The sequence below is a fragment of the Centruroides vittatus genome, unplaced genomic scaffold, assembly GCF_030686945.1.
Source record: "Centruroides vittatus isolate TY-2023 unplaced genomic scaffold, ASM3068694v2 contig_549, whole genome shotgun sequence".
In the NCBI taxonomy this organism is placed as follows: Eukaryota; Metazoa; Arthropoda; class Arachnida; order Scorpiones; family Buthidae; genus Centruroides; species Centruroides vittatus.
The window spans coordinates 1382070-1399106 of NW_027122325.1; the positions used below are offsets into that span (position 1 = coordinate 1382070).

At 32.1% G+C, this 17037-nt stretch overlaps 1 protein-coding gene and 1 long non-coding RNA gene across 3 annotated transcripts in view; both read left to right on the forward strand.

Annotated features, from left to right (window-relative positions):
* LOC136978699 (protein FAM50 homolog) overlaps window positions 1–17037 on the forward strand; it is a 335477-nt gene that overhangs the window by 315136 nt on the left and 3304 nt on the right. Inside the window, exons 2-6 of one of the 2 annotated variants that reach the window (XM_067274466.1) lie at window positions 3866–3919; window positions 6717–6948; window positions 7242–7367; window positions 10340–10603; window positions 16024–16152. In XM_067274466.1, the coding sequence (XP_067130567.1) occupies window positions 6730–6948; window positions 7242–7367; window positions 10340–10603; window positions 16024–16152 (738 nt within the window). In that variant the 5' untranslated portion in view covers window positions 3866–3919; window positions 6717–6729. Of the gene's footprint in view, window positions 1–3865; window positions 3920–6716; window positions 6949–7241; window positions 7368–10339; window positions 10604–16023; window positions 16153–17037 lie in introns of those variants that run through there. The other variant, XM_067274467.1, reaches the window with a different exon arrangement.
* LOC136978633 (uncharacterized) lies at window positions 775–2399 on the forward strand. Its single transcript, XR_010881253.1, has 4 exons — window positions 775–913; window positions 1142–1987; window positions 2058–2147; window positions 2221–2399. It is a non-coding gene; the product is annotated as an uncharacterized lncRNA (long non-coding RNA).

Here is a 17037-nt window from a genome sequence, read left to right on the forward strand (position 1 = left end):
GACATATCTGGACGGACCACCCCCGAAAAATTCCTGGGGATTATTCGACCCGTCCTCATTCGATCCCGAGTCCCCAGAGCGATAGGCTGCCACCTTGACCGCTCGGCCATCCGGCCGTCTACCCAAAAGTATTCAGTAAAAAAAAAGATACTAAAGCTTTCTTTAAGTTGTACAGTCTTTTCACAGGAAACCGTGTCTTTGTAACGATGTTGTAATTACTTATTACCATTGTCATCACGTTTGCATTACGAAGTTTCAATCAATTCCAAAGTCTCCTTCTCGGTGAGTGACTTTTCGTTAATGAGTGTATTGATTCATTTTTTTTAACTATATTTAGTTTGACGTTGCATTAATACGCGAAACTCGCAACCCCGACGGCGACCGATGAATCTTTCCGTAAGGCGAAATAATATTGGGCGAAATAAATGGAAATCCTAAGAATTTGATTGATTTCATGCGATTAATATCTTTTTCGGCCGAAAACGGACGATAAAGATATTTATCAGCGTATTCAAACGTATTTCGGGCAATTTTCGGAGATTGTCAAGCTTCGAGACTAAAATTTCAAATGATCGTCTTTTACCTCTCCACGGTGGCCATTCTGCACCATGTAAATGCAGAAGATAATTTATTTATCAAATTCCAAACACAATAAAATGATTGAAGCAAAATTTAAAAAAAAATTATAAATTAATTTAAAAAAAAATAAAATTGATATTTTAATTCGAATTTCTACGTAATTCGAACATTGTTGACGCGTCTTTTAACGTTTGTTCGAAATTCGTCACGCATGACGATTCGCAGTTCGATTGTGTTTCTTGTTGTGGTCGGACGTGCTTTTGTTGTGCTCTTCGATTGCGTGCTGTTTTTTGCGGTTTAAAGACTTTTACAGAGAAGATTAAAGATTTTTCAGGTAAGTCTTAGTCCATATTGACTTTAGACATAAGAATTTATTTAATATTACTTGAAGGATCGGTTCCAGAAGACATCTCGGCACATCGTTCGATGGTCGGCCGTTTGCGCTTCGGATTCGAATCTTTTAGATTTGAAAAGGCATTTTGTTCTTCTCGGAAGAATTTAAGCATTAATTTAAGCTTTTGTTTTCACCGGACTAATTGCAATTTTTTTTTTTTTTTTACAGAATGGCGTCGTTGGTGCGGCTTTGGAGGAGGTTCCGGCGGAGGCAGACGGTGGCACCGGAGGGAGGGGGTTCCTCGGACGACGCGGAACGAGTCTGTCGTTCCGTGCCGTTGGAGGAGCGGGGGCTCGACGAGCGAGAGGCAACGGGTGAAGAAGGCCTTCCCCAAGTGCGCGTGGCGTGGCATCCTCCCGGAGTCGGGATGATGCGACGCTACACCCTGGGTCCAGTGCACTTGGCGAAGGTCTTCGGGGGTCATCCGGCCACAGACCTTGCTGTGGTGGATGTAGAGAATGACAGCTCGTCCGAGTTGACATTTTCTGGTTTGTCGCGTTCTGCCCGTTCGTCCGCGACGGCGACGCCACCGCCTTGCCGAAGCCAGAACGGGGAGGAATCGGAGGAGAGAGCCGCCGAAGTTGAGGGACCGTGCTGTCCGTGGTTTCGTTGCTGCGGACGGCTGCGGTTCCCTTGGCCTAGGCGGTGATCTTCTTCGATTTCCTCTTCTTCACCCGGATGCGACTTTCTTACCGGATTCGACACTTTTCACCCGGACTCGACACCTTTTCCCGGACGTGACTTTTCTTACTCGGTCGTGACCCACGGACTTGTCTCCCGAACGTGACACTCGGGAGACAAGTCCGACAACAACGGATATGACTCCCGATTGTGACCACCCGGACCTGACACTTCTACTCACCGGATTCGACATTCGGCCGACCTTTCTTCCCAAACAGCTGTTATGAGGATTGAGCTTCCGGTTAGGGTAGGTTAGATTAGGCTAGGCTAGGCCAGGTCGGGTTTGTCGCTCTTCTCATAACACTGTTCGGGAAGAAAGACTGTCTGATAAAGGTAATAATATTAATTTTAGGTAATAAATGAATGAACCTTCTCGTTTTCTCACTGCCTTTGTGTTTTCTAGGAACATTTGGGAGGGAGAAGAATCTCCCTCCCCAACTTTACCACCAAGAGGACCAAGTGGACACGTGAATATTTTCCGAAATCTCCGATCGTAAGAACTCTTTCGTTTCATTTTTTAACACATCTTATTTTCGTATTGTAATTTACTGTTTCTTTGTTTATAGACATGCCGAAGATGTTCTTCGATTACACACACACACACACACACACACGCACGGACATAACATCACTGTACACGAAGATATACACCGTTTAACCTTTACTCGAATTCTCGCACTCACGCACTTATACGCCAAGCGCCTCGTTCTGTGTAATTCCACACAATGAAACAACCCGAACACTCGCTTCCCACAAATCCAACCCCTGGGTCCTCGTCCCGGGAAGTGGAAACGCCAATTTTAAAGATTAAGAGACTTTAAATTGGCGGCCGAAGGGGCTCTGGTAATTACACATCTTGCACGGATTAAACAGAATTTCACACATTAGCATCAATAATCGTTTTATAGAAGAACAGACTAACGGATGGACGATAGTACGAAATTTTAGGTTTACAATTTTCTAAATTACAGCTTAATCTAAATAAACAAAGAGATGCGCACTAACGTTATTAATTTAACTATTCATATTTAAATAAATTATTATATACACATACGTATGTATTATATTTGTATATTAAATAAGACAAATTTCATTTTAATTTGTAACTTGTATTTCATGGCTGCGCATTAAATATAACTTTAAGCAAAGTCTCGTATTATCCGCGTGATTTGAACAGAATTAAAATAAATATAAATCAAATATTTGTATTTTGACGAATAAAATGTTTTATTAAACTAAAACAATCGCCATTTTTCGACGTAAACCCATAGACCACGTGATGACAGTCGACAGAACATGGCGACGATGACTGGTATGTCGCTACTCTCATATCTTGGTACTCTAATCCAAACCAGGTCCCACGGAACGGTTGATGCGGACATTTGTCTCACGGACAAATGCCGAACAGTTCGACGGTCGGATGACCGAGCGGTCGAGGTGGCAGTCTACGCTGTGCGGAACCCGGTATCTAGTCCGGACGCGTCGAAAGATTTCCAGGAGTTTTTCGGGTGGCGAGGGACGGGCTATTGAATACAGTAGTAAAAAAATTTTGAATTTTGTTTTAGTGTAAATAGAAATGTATTCTTCTGTTTCAAGTCGAATATTCGAATAATTAAGCTTTACATTTATAAACCTATATGTTGAATTTGATTTAAAAGAAAAAAATAATAATAATTGTACACTCGTGCCAAATCACTGAGAACTTATGTAAGTAGTTTTACATATATAAGTTTCTATATGTAGAGATAAGGTTTTTCGGTATTTTTAATATTAAACTCTTTCCGCCCTGTGTACACTAAGAGAGCGTTTTTTTTTTTCCAATTCCATTAAGGATTCAGCCAGAACCACAATGGGGAGGCCGGGTGGCGAGGGACGGGACACGACATATCTGGACTGACCACTCCTTGAAAAATTCCTGGGAATTATTCGACTCGTCTGGATTCGATCCCGGGTCTTTCAGAGCAGTAGGCTCCCATCTCGACCGCTCGGCCAGACCTTGTAATTGTACAATGGTACAATTAAAAAATGCAATCAGGTATTTTTAAATTACTTATTTTATGATAATTATAGTGTTACAACAAATTTTATTTTCAATTTATAGTAAAGATAGAATGATAAATTTTAGAATTGGGTTTATCATATTTTTTATTTTAGTGGAGTAGGTGGCGTCGTTGTCGTCAAGAATTTTCTGGTAGTGTCCTGTTGTACAATTACTCTGTTTACAAATAAAATTTCTTATTTATAGTTATTAACTATAGCAGGTAGGTGAATTAAACAAATTACACATTAGGAAATTTCCTATTCTGTTGATAAAATAAGATATTTTGGGAGTAACATAAAAAATATAGATATAATCAAATTTAGTTATTGAAGTAATGTAATCCTAAATTAACATTAATATATAAATATATATATATATATATATAATATTAATCAGAAAAAATGTTTCTAAACTGATTATATGAAGTATAGATTAATCTATAAGAAATATCAATTGTTTAGTAATGACAAGTAAAATTTCCTCAGTCATTTAAAAGTACTGTTAGATTTGAAGAAAATTCTTTTAAATTAGGGATTGTAAATGAAACCTTAAGGATACTATAGATTACCACCTATGGAATTTCGAGACTTTGAGTATATACCTGAACTGAGAGGACGGAGACGAGTTCAACGATACTCTACTTTTGGACTGGAGACAAAAAATAAGGAAGTTATCATAGTTTTTAAGTTGTTATGCTTTTTTAATGCTTTCATGCAGATGGCACTGTAGTTGCTAGTGCTACCACCTCGCGGTAAAGTCTGCAAACAAATTTTTAAAAAAAAGCACTCTGAAAAGCAAGAAATTGCATGAATGCCACTTCCTTTTTTTCCTTTTGTTCAAGAACTACCGTGAATCAATAACTAAAGACGTTAAACAATCGGCGACTCCCCTCCCGAAGGGAGTTTGTCAGAAGCACGAACAGTCGAACGCAAGTTCCTGATTTTCCTTTTGTTCAAGCATCGCAACTCCCGATCGCAATAGCGCAGTCGGTTTGTAGTACTAGCTGACCGCGAGTGATAGCAAGACTGAGGGGCCATAGCCCCCAAGATCGACGAGTGCGAGGGTGTGTGAAAAAGACTTAACTCAAACTGCAGACGATCAGTGTGCTTGTGGATCAACATCTGCCTCTGTTGAAGGTATATATGGCCGACTTGCCGGACTGCCTGTTAAACACACGATAGGCTTAGTGGAGAGAGCGATGCGACTACTGATCATTGCGTGATCACCGAAAGAAGTATAACAACTTTCTTATTTTTTGCCTCCGGCCCAAAAGTAGGGTATCGTTGAACTCGTCTCTGTCCCCTGAGCTCAAATATATACTCAGAGTCCCGAAATTCCATAGGTGGTAATCTATAGTACACCTGAAACCTTTTCAACCAATCATGTTCTAATGTTTTCTTCTTCACATAAATTTGATAAGATAAGACTGTAAGTGATGACAAGAAGTACCACATTGTACTTTATTTCTCCATTTAGATATTCCCCATAATCTCTCAATGTTTTGTGTATGACACCCCTTTTGGGATCCACAAAATTGAATTTATGATTGACCTGAAAATGATAGTATCCAGTTTCTTCTAATTCTTTAGTACTGTATGCTTTCCAACTGTCTGAATATATAGTAGTTCCTTCAAGCATGACTTTTTACTTCCTTCATTAAGGTTTTTGCTGAATGGTCTGGAACCAGAACGAGAAAACATTCTTTCTACTCCCTACATAACCACCAAACACACTGTTGCAGAAGGACGTGGCTGACGTTTTGCTTCCTGTGCATGTACATTGTTTTGTCAATTTCAACAATTTTATTCACATTGCCAATCTTTAAATTAGAACGATTTATTAGGGAATGAGCACAAATTTCTTGCATATAACTGTTCCAGTTCACAGTAGTATTTTGATTTAGGCCTAGTTGCATTTGGCAAAATTTACAGGATGATAATTCCATTGACTATAAATAGATAAAATGCCTAGCATTTAAAAGTGATATCCAACAAACCAGTTGTCTATTCTAATTCCCTTCTTTTCATGACACATTCTTATGTGACATCTCTATTTTGGACTTTCTGATGAACAAAAATACAAAGACATTTGGTGTTTATTTGTGCACAGTCTTTCAGTATGTAATATTTCTTGTTTTTGAAATAAAGTAATAGCACCTGCTTCATTGTGAGGAATATCCCATAATGTATATTCCATTTTCAATAATTTTTAAGAAAGCAACTAGAAAAGACACAAACTTGCTCCACAAACAGTATTCACAATGAAAATAGGCTAAATTACCACACTTCTTGCCAATGCGCAAAACCACTTTGCATAATTGCGTGAAAGTAATGATGTAAAATTGATGACATCTCATTGTCATATTTGTAAAAAAATTAAAAAAACCCATAAAATATATTACAATATCAATATTAATCATGTATTTCACATTTATAAATATTTACAAGTATAATAAAATGAATTGTCACTCAAAAACCAACATAAGCAAATAAATATGCTTATGTTGGTTTTTGAGTGACAATTTATGCTCGTTTTGTTGAACTTAGTGTAAAGATAGCACGCTTGTTAAATTCACAATCATCTTTCATAAATTTTTAAACTCTATTAACAGAAATAGTAAGTTTGCTTCTGTTTTCACTTAAAACAACTAATCTGTTGTAACTTAGAAAATTTCCTACGAATTTGCAGTTTTGATTGCATCTATTGACTGGCATCCTGCTAACCAGAAAGTACTGTGTCGTGTAGTACAGTCGAAACATCATTCCTTTTCATTTCAGTTTCATTTTGGTTAGCATTTGTTTGTTCCTAGCAATTAATATGCCAATATGAACCTAGATTAATCCATAACATAGCTCTGTTAAATTTATTTAGATTCTTTTCAAAATGATTCATTTATTTAATTTTCAAATATGAAATCTGGTAAAATGCAAAAGATCAAATATATGTTTAAAAATAGAAATAAATCAGCTTTTTTTTTTATATCAATAAATTACATAATTTATTATAGCTACATTTTTACAGTTTTAGAAAAAAAATGGCACTTTATAAAGGAGCAGCTAGTGAAGCAGGCAGAGCCTTGCAATTAAAAAAGAAACGTGAGAAAGCTTTAGAAGAATTAGAACATCGTAAAAGAAAAATTGAAGAAGAAATGAAACTTTCAAATATTGAAAATAAATTTGCTACACATTATGATGCTGTTGAACAACAATTAAAATCTAGTACCATTGGATTAGTCACTTTGACTGAAATGAAGGTATGGAAATATACTATTAAGTTAAGAAATTTTGAATCAAGCAGGAATTCTACCATTTATTTATATGCATTCACAGACTACATTTATAAAAATGATATTTGCATTTTCTTTAATATTAAAAATAGTAATATTTAAAATATACCATAATATAATTAATATTAATGAAAATATGTATATATCTGATGTCACAATAATGCAAATTAAGGTAGGATCCCTGTTAAAGTATCAGAAGTTCTTGAAATTAGATTTATAAAGAAACATTAATAATTCAAATATTTAGTAATCATTTACAGGCTAAACAAGAAGATGTTGTGAAAGAAAGAGAAAGACAACTTGCTCAGAAACAACATGAGAAAGAATTAGAAAGACAGCGAGAAATAGAAGAGAAGAGAGAAGCAAAAGAAAGGCAAAAGAGACAAGTAAGTATTTACATGTTAAAAGATAAAATGTATGCATTTTAAATGTGCGTACATTTCAAATTTTATATAAATTTCTTTTAAATATATCAATTCTAATATGGAACGCATGTGTCTTAGAATTAAAAAACAAAATAAATTTTAAAAAATTTTTATTTAAAATAATTATTCTTACAAGAAAGAGTGCACATTACAGGAAACACAAATCTGAATGAAATTTTTCAGTTTGTAAGGTGGAGACCTGAGTTCACATGTAAAATATAAAGTGTAGATGGCCAGCTGTTCAATAATAATTAACAAAAAAAATATTTTAGTGTCTGTTATAAAGTGCACAATAAGGATGACATTCTAACAAGTAGAGTAGTGACTAAGATGATGCCTACTATGATGTCCCAACTTTGAATTCCAATGTTTTTGGAATTTTTTTGAAACTTTTGTTAAAATAGTATGTTTATAAATAATATTTAAATTACATAAACAAAACAATTTTGCCATTTTGTTGCCCACAATTTTTACCATTTCCAAATTTTTGCTGATGGATTGTTTGCTACACTAAGGTGATTTACAATTATTCTTCTCGATAAACAAGCATATCTTTTAAAAGTTATTTGAAATAATCCTTGAATTTCTAATTGCTGTATAATAGACTTCATGAGAATTATAAGGAAATGAAACTTCAGATGTTGATGGCACTGGTTCCATTTTACTGACAGTGACAAAAATTTTGATCTGCTCTCTTTGATAGCACACAACCAATATGAATAACCAGTTTGTCAGTAACAAGGCAATAAAACAATAAAATTCGTCAGTTTCAAGTAACTAGATCAATGTCAGGTGTACTAATCAAGAAATTCTATCTAACAGATTAAATACATAATTATTCTGATTAAATTAATTTAAATATTATTTTAATATAAAATTTTTAAAAATTTGCAGAAACATTGAGATTTGAAGTTGGGATAGTATCATAGTAGGCAGAGGTCTTAGCACTTCATCACACAGGATGTTGAAATGTCATCCTTATCACAATAACCACAAATTATTTTGTTAATTATTATTGAATGGTTTGATGTTTATACCTAATATTTTACTTGTGTACTCAGGAGGCCCTCACCTACAAACTGCAAAAGTTTCATTCAGATTTGCATTTCCACTAGCATGCTCTTATTGGTTTTGGTTTAAATAACAATTTTTCAGCTTTTTATCAGAAATATTATATTTTTAAAGTATTTTTAGCATTATGCCTTGATAAGAATTGAAGAGATAACTACAAGAACTATGCAAGTTCAAGCTTTTTCAGAAGGAATAAAAATATGAATAGAAAATTCTGGAATCATTATTAATTATAGTTACAAATATTACTAGATATAATTGATAGTTAACTAATACCTCTGTATCAGAAAAAATATTCATTTTAAGCTCATGTGGAATGGACTTAACTGATTATTGTACTAAATTTAATTCAATCAGTATGAAGAAAAACAAATTTTTTCTCTTGATTTTTAATGTTACAAATGTTTTGTTAAATCATTACAGCCACAATGCCAGTTTTGTAGAGCATTAAGTTGGTAAAATGAACACCAATAGCATGTTTAAAGCAACCCACTTCAAATGGATGGGTAATATTTTTTTAAGGAGTAAATATTTTGAAATCATGAATTTATTTCCTTTGGCAGTTACACTGTAAAATCTTTGAAAGTATTGTAGAAAATTGAAAACATATCTCGTGTGACATACTGTGTGTGTATGAGTGATGGAACTGTTTACTGTGTCTCATTCCATATTACATCAATGAAGTAATGTCATTCTTGCACCAAGTTATAAGGTAATTTTTTTTTCCTGTAAGATGTTGTGTAAGTCTAAAAATCACTGAAAATGGACCTTCTTTCACCTATTCCTTCAATTCTTATTATATATCATAAGTGATATGGAAATTATAATGTTCTTTAAAATTGCAACAACAAAAAATATGAGGAAATTTCAAAAATTAAATAAAATTTTTTACTTTATCTAATAAACAAATGATACTGCTGTATTTTATAGGGCTATAACATTGCTAATAAATGTAAAAATATCACATAATTTGAACTAAAGGTTAGGGTTCTATCTTATATTAAATTCAACAATTTTGAATGAATAAATTATGGTTATATGTTTAAAATTAATTAGTCTGGAAGTGAAGATCAGATGAAGATTCAGATAATGTAATTATTGGCAGCACATCTGTACAGTAAGCAGAAGTTGCAGGCATGAGTCCTGCTCTGGATCAATCTTTTCTCCAAAATATTGTAAATTAATTAACTTATTTTTAATTATTAAATTTAATACAAGATGGCAGCTTAACTGCCTAGTCTAAATAGTCCTTTAGTCTAAATTACATAATGTCTTTATAATTAATGTTTTGTAATGACATTTAATGTTTATATGTTTATTAGTTATGCAATGAATATTTGGTTACTATTCGGTATTCAGCCTATTTTTTGCTATTTGGCCGAATACTGAGTATTTAATCACTATTCAGCCAAATACCGAATACCTAAAAATTACAAAAATACAGTAAATTAATCATTTTGGTAACTTTTATTAATCCTGAACATACATTTCAAGTTTGAATAAGTGCAATTTTTTGCTTGTTTATCTGAAAGATGAAAGGAAAAGTAATATAACTAAGTTATTTTTTTAAAAGATCAAAAAAAGGTAACAAATCAAATTAAAACTACCTTCTTATTATGTAGTATGTGTGTTAATCATGCTGAATAGTTTTGACTGAATATTTGGCTATTCGGCCACCTCCTGGCCAAATATTCGGTATTCGGCGGCCTGAGGCCAAATATACTATTCGTTGCAACATTAATGTTTATTCATTTTTTTTATTTATGTGATTATAATCATTATATTCACTATTTGTCTTTAAAATATTTGTAAAAAAATAAATCTTTCTAAAAAAAAAGATTTAATGTAATTATATGTGATAGATTGCAGCTTTATCATTCAGAATGGATGATGATGAAGAAGAAGAAGAAGATGGTGGTGTTGGTAGTGATGATGGTGATGATGATGATGATGATGATGATAAAAATGTAAAAAATGAATCAAAAATTAAAAGCGCAGATGATTCAGATTCTTCAGAGGCAATACCAAAAAAGAAAATTCGCAAAAATCCAGATGTTGACACAAGCTTTCTACCTGACAGGGATCGTGAAGAAGAAGAAAGAAGACTTAGAGAAGAATTAAGACAAGTAAAAGATTTTAAATTTATTTCAGTGTTTCATCAGTAAAATTTATATTTTATGCATTTATCATAAATACATGTGATATGAAATTTTCAATGACATTGGTTTATACTACTATAGTAAAACTTCTCTAACTCAAACATCTGTAACTTGAATATTTCTTTAACTCAAAGAAAACAAAGCACTCTGTAGGACTCAATGGAATGGCATAGGGATCTAATGTCTCCAACTTAAATTTCTTAACTCAAATTTTTTCCAAGTTGAAGTTTTTTATGATTTCCTGACACGTATTTATATTACTTTTAACTTCTCTGACTTAAATTTTAATATTTATTCTATCCAAAGTGATCCTGATTATTGGATTTCCATGAAATTATCAGACAGTTAGTTGTATCTACTCTCCAACATTAATTTTCAGACAGTGTTCCAGTCCAAAGCAAGAGGTCCTCTCACTTTATCTCAACAAGAGGTACCTGCAAAACTGTTCAATGTAACTAATAGAATGGGCTATTTAAAACAAAAAAAAAACTATTAAAGATTCTTTATATAATGCAAGAGAGGTGTAAGTACAAATCTATTCAGAATTGGCTTTATTCACTTTTGTTCTCTAACTTGATTTGTCTGTAACTAGAAGTTTTTCCTGCCTCTTGGAACTTTGAGTTAGAGAAGTTTTACTGTAATGATTTTTATTCATAAACAGTTAGAATCACAAATTTAATTTGTGATTCTATCAGTATGTTTACAGGAAAATAAACACTAAATGTCTTCTGAATGTTTCGCAGAACTTCTGGAAGTGTCTGAGGACCCCAAGGTCCATTAGACCCCAACTCCAAAATAATTGAAAGATGGCAACAAGTGTTTTAACAGAGAAGTCTGAAGTCTTAGAAAAATTCAAATAATTTAGAGTATGAATTATCAAAGTTTAATATTCAATGCATTGTAGAATGCCACAGTGTCCAAACAATTGATCAATTTTAAGCCATCTGCTTATTTTTAAAAATTACCAGTATTAATTTTCTTGTCATTATTTTAAATTATAATATTTTCTTTTATCTTACTACTGATTATTTGTTAATTTTTTTATATTTATAGTTTTTTAATCAAAATTTATAAAACTAGTACATAACATAGATGTAGAGAGCATTGCAATGCAATGCAAAATACCACAGTTGCACTTAGTAGTTTATGGTATTGGACAGAATTACAATAGTAATTTTGGGTATTTATTTTTTCATTAATGAATCATATAGTAGAAGTTAGTTAATCCAGCACCCAGTAATTTGGATTCTTCTCTGAAGAGTGGTCAAAAATCTGGAATTGTCTGTTGATAATTAACAGAGAAATCTGAAGTCTTGCTTGGTTTTTGTGAATCAGAATTTTTTCAGACTTGTAGAGTGCTAAAGACTCATTATGTAAGGAAAGTACAGCATTACAAGCAATTAAACTTAACAAACATGTTTGAAAGGGTCCAAAAGCAAACTTTGTCAGGACACCATTTTGTAGAATCAGAAGACATTGATCCTGATAGATGAAAACAGTTTCATAAATTTTCTCAAAAATAGTTTGGAGGACCTCAAAATTCAATGCAGTGCAATAAAATATATATATATATATGTTACAGTCAAAACCCGTTTTTAGTTAGAATGCATTTTAACTAGTTGAAACTAGTTTATACTGGATGTCTTTGTTAAAACTAGTTTTGTCTAGTTTTAACTCAGCGAATTTGAGAATTTACTGAAACTAGAATTTACTGCTAGTCAATAATGAATTTGAGTTAAAACTAGTTTTAACTCAAATTCATTATTGACTAGCAGTAAATTCTAATTTTAACTAGACAAAACGGGTTTTGTCTAGTTAATTTACTGCTGTATATGTTTTGATTTTAGATAAAACTAGTGTTAACTTTTAACATTAGTTAAAATTAATTTTAGCTACATAAATATGTTTGGGGAAAATAAATAAAGTTATGTATAGTGATTTGGGGAAGATGCCTAATATTTTGCTTATGAAGGAAATTATAACAAATAATTTGGGTTTTGGAGGCCTCTAACGAAAATATCATATTCTTGAGCATGTTTTTGAAATAAAACTTTGGAGTATATGAAAAATAATTGTATATTGTGTTTGCAATGACGACTTTTTTACTGTCTGGCATTTTAGGCACCTCACCCTAAGTATCCGGGTGAGATGCCAAATGCCATTAGGGTAAGACAACAAATATAATTGCATAAAATTAATTTTTGAATATCTTAACCAAATTTAATTTATTGCATATGTAGTACAAAGTACTTCATAGTAAGTATAACAGCACAGCATAAGTATTGTTAAGTTTCCGCCCGTTCTAACATGCTCTATAGCTAGCTGAAAGCTTTTTTCAGTCCAAAAACCTTTTTGAAAAGTCCTTATATAATTTCTATGCATATCCTGCAATAAAACGAAAAAACAAAAATTTATTAAAAATAGGCATATTGGAATTCAATTAACAAAAAATAGGCAATATTACCCAAGAAAAATGTGGCATCTTTCTCATTTGTCAGGGTAAGATGCCTAGTGGAGTCACGTGTTCTAGCATGTCTGATCGGGATTGGCAGTAGCTCACGATGGAAACTTTAGAACCTTAACTACATCACACATTAATTGTTTTTTGCAATTTTTAATAAATTCTATTTTAACTTTTAGTTTGAAAATGATTCTAGAAACATTTTACAAAAACTTTGTTCTTATCTTGCTTTTATTCTTCTCAGATGTAGAAAATGAGGTAACGGTAGCCAACTACAGGTTTCCGCACTCAATATTGGCCCAACGATTCATCATACAAACACACAACAATATCTGACGTTGCCGTTTGAAAATATCAAAAAGTAGGCATCTTTCCCTCGCTTACCATCTTACCTCGAATCACTCTATATGTTGCAGTCAAAACCAGTTTTTAGTTAGGATGCATTTTAACTATTTGAAACTAGTTTATACTGGATGTCTTTGTTAAAACCCGTTTTGTCTAGTTAAAACTAGAATTTACTGCTAGTCAAAAATGAATTTGAGTTAAAACTAGTTTTAACTCAAATTCATTTTTGAGACAAAACGGGTTTTAACAACGACATCCAGTATAAACTAGTTTCAACTAGTTAAAATGTGTTCTAACTAAAAACAGGTTTTGACTGTAACATATATATATAGTTTATTGCACTGCATTGAATTTTGCATTGAACATTAGAGGATGCTCTACCTGTTTTTATATTTTTACATTTTTTTGCGGAGGCAGTAGCCTAAAAAGGAAGGTTGTGTCTATAACTTTGTGAGTTTTAGGGATTGCTGATGGTGTAACAGCAAAAAAGGACTAAAGCAAAGTGTTCACCTGTGTGAAAAAGTCGTATATTATATATATATTTTTTTTTTCTAAATTGTATTGTGTTAATCAAATATTACTTTATTAGAGCTAATACACATCTTGTGTTCAGTAATGATGTGTGCCTGATGTATGCACAGTGGACAGTTGATTATCTGATCTTGATGGGACCAGGGGTCTTTCAGATAACCCAGAAACTCATTTCTTTTTGTGTTTCATTTGCATCAAGCACGGTACATTACATTTAAAGTTTCATAAACAGTACATACTGTAATGCAATTACTGTATTTAAAAATAAATTAATTTACTGAAATTCTAATGTAATATTACTTATATCAGTGTTTTTTTTCAACCTTTTTCTCATCATGGACTGATTAAATTATGGATAATTTTAGGTGAACGAGCAGTTATATGTGACTATGAATTAATGCTTATTTATTATGCTTATATATGCTTATCTAAAGTTACTATATGTAACAAAGTATATAGTTACTCTAGTTTACTATTTAAATGTCACTCTTAATCAACTCCACCAGTGTCAGTATGATCAAATATTTTTCTGCAGACTTTTTGAAATGTTTTGCAGATCAGAAGTCGAAAAACACTGATTTATATGACCAAGTTTCATGGTAATACAATCAACATACAATATAGTGATTTCCAGTTACATTGAGTGTTTTGTCTGTGTATAATACTTCTGTGATTTGTTCAGTACAACCCTGCATGTTTTGCGTTTTTCTTAACCATTTTAATTAATCAAGTTTTCACTGTGTTTTCTTTCTTTCTTAAAAAACAGGTTCCTTGTGATCAGAACATATGTAGTAGCTTTTGTGAATTGTACATTTATAGTACACAATTCACAAAATATAATATCACAGTAGGTGGTGCAGTACATGAATCATTGTGAATGTTGATTTTGAGCAATAACACACAAGGTTTGTGCAGGATTTTCAATCAGTTTTAATCTGTGATTACATGCAATTTTTTTAAACAAGCAAACATGCACAACATAGTGATTTTCTATTGATTTTTTACACATAAGTATACTGCATGTAATTGCTGTTCCTTGAATTTAAAATTCTGAAAAATCCTATAATGTGTCTTATCTGCACATGCAAAATTTCAATACATTGATTAGTTTATGAGTTATTATTTTGTTGACCAGGCTCCCATAGTTAGCCCATCAAACTTTCTGATAGCATGGGCTAATGTGAGATGAATTCAGCTGGAAATAAATGACAGGAGGGCTGTGGTATTTCTCAAAAGGATCAGAGAATGATTTTTTGGGCATGAAATAAAGCTGCGGCTTACAGAGACAAATGTTCAAGGTCACAAAGTTGCTGACCACCATGTCATTAAATCATGCATGGCTGGGAAACATCCATTATATCATGACTATCTCTTGTGGAATTGTGAGAGCTCTCCATGGAATAATTTTTGATGACATAGTGAAAGATTGCCTTATGAATGTGATTATGTGACAATAAGGAAAAGCTATGTGATTGCATGCATAATGTGGAAATTTTCTGCAGCAATTTTTTGAAGGCCTGTGATATGAAGAAAAAAAACCAAAAATTTTTACATAGATAGATGGCATGTAGCATGATATCATAGAAGCACAGCTGATTAAGCTGTTGAAAAATGTCTGCAAAAAACTAAAATCATTCTTGCTACATGTGATCACAAGTAGTCTTGAACTGTATCATCTTCAGACTGATCAAAGAGTGTGCATAAACAAATTGGAAGCATGCACCAGTACAAATCACATCAATGTCTGAAATATTCAGGTCTCAGAACTTATTGAATGTCTGGTAATCAGTATTTTTGATAATCCAGTACTATTTTGGTTCCATAAGTCAGATTGATAAACTTTGCTGTATATAATCAATCACCAGTAAGAAATTTATTTTTGGTATAACATTATAAACTAACCAGAAAAATTATATTACTATTTTTTACATTAATAAAATGAAAGATTAGTATAGTTTGATTTTTCACCTAATAAAATTGTTGTTCATAAGCTGTAAACATAATATTATAGATATCATTATATTGAAGTGCTTGCTTTTTTTGATTATAGGAATGGGTTCAAAAGCAAGAAAAATTGAAAAATGAGGAAATAATAATTACATTTAGTTATTGGGATGGATCTGGTCATCGCAGAAGTGTAAAGATGAGAAAAGGAAATAGCATTTATCAATTTTTACAGGTCAGTTTTAATGTCTAATCATTAATTTTCAACTATTTGTATAATAGTGAAGTTATTATTTTAAATAATTTTTATTAAATAATAAGTTTATAGTGACAGCTTTTTGAAACCATTTACCACAATAGTTTTCTTATATAATTTTATTAATTTTTTTATATCATTGTTTCTTTTATATATTAGATATATTGTAGAAATAAAAAATGAAAAGAATACACAAGAAACAATAATATATAATATATATATATATAGTCAAAAGTTAATCACAGCTCACAAAAATGACAATATTTTCAAAACCACTTAAACAAATGTATAGGGTTATGTATGTGTTATGGACAAAATGATTAATCGGGCATTATGAATAATGACCAAAAAGGGGTGTGCAGTCTGATAAATATTGATTAATTTATCAAATTGACCGGTCATTATGAATACTGCTATCATCAAGTCGGGCAAAGTGATGATAATAAGTTTAGGAGTGATCAGCTGACGTATGCTAGCTAATTGGTACTCTGAGTTACAGGTGCATATCATTTTTAGTGCCGAATTTTAAATTTGATTTTAAAACACCACTTATTTCATCTAAAAATATTTATTTTTTGTGAATTATTTCAAAGTACTATTAACTGATATTCTTCTGGTAACTTAGAAGTAACTTTCATTTTTGACTTTCACTTTTTGTATCATTGACGCTGATTTTGTAAAAATTTGATTGTTCTCACCTTTTTCTGTTATTAACTTGTTTAATCAGTTGTTGAAGTGATTATTCATATCACTTAATGATTCCTCCACAATCATTACTTTTGTCAAAGAAGAAAGATTAACTACTGGTCACAAAAATTTAAAATTCAGTACTAAATGCAATACGCATGTGCAACTAAGATGTAA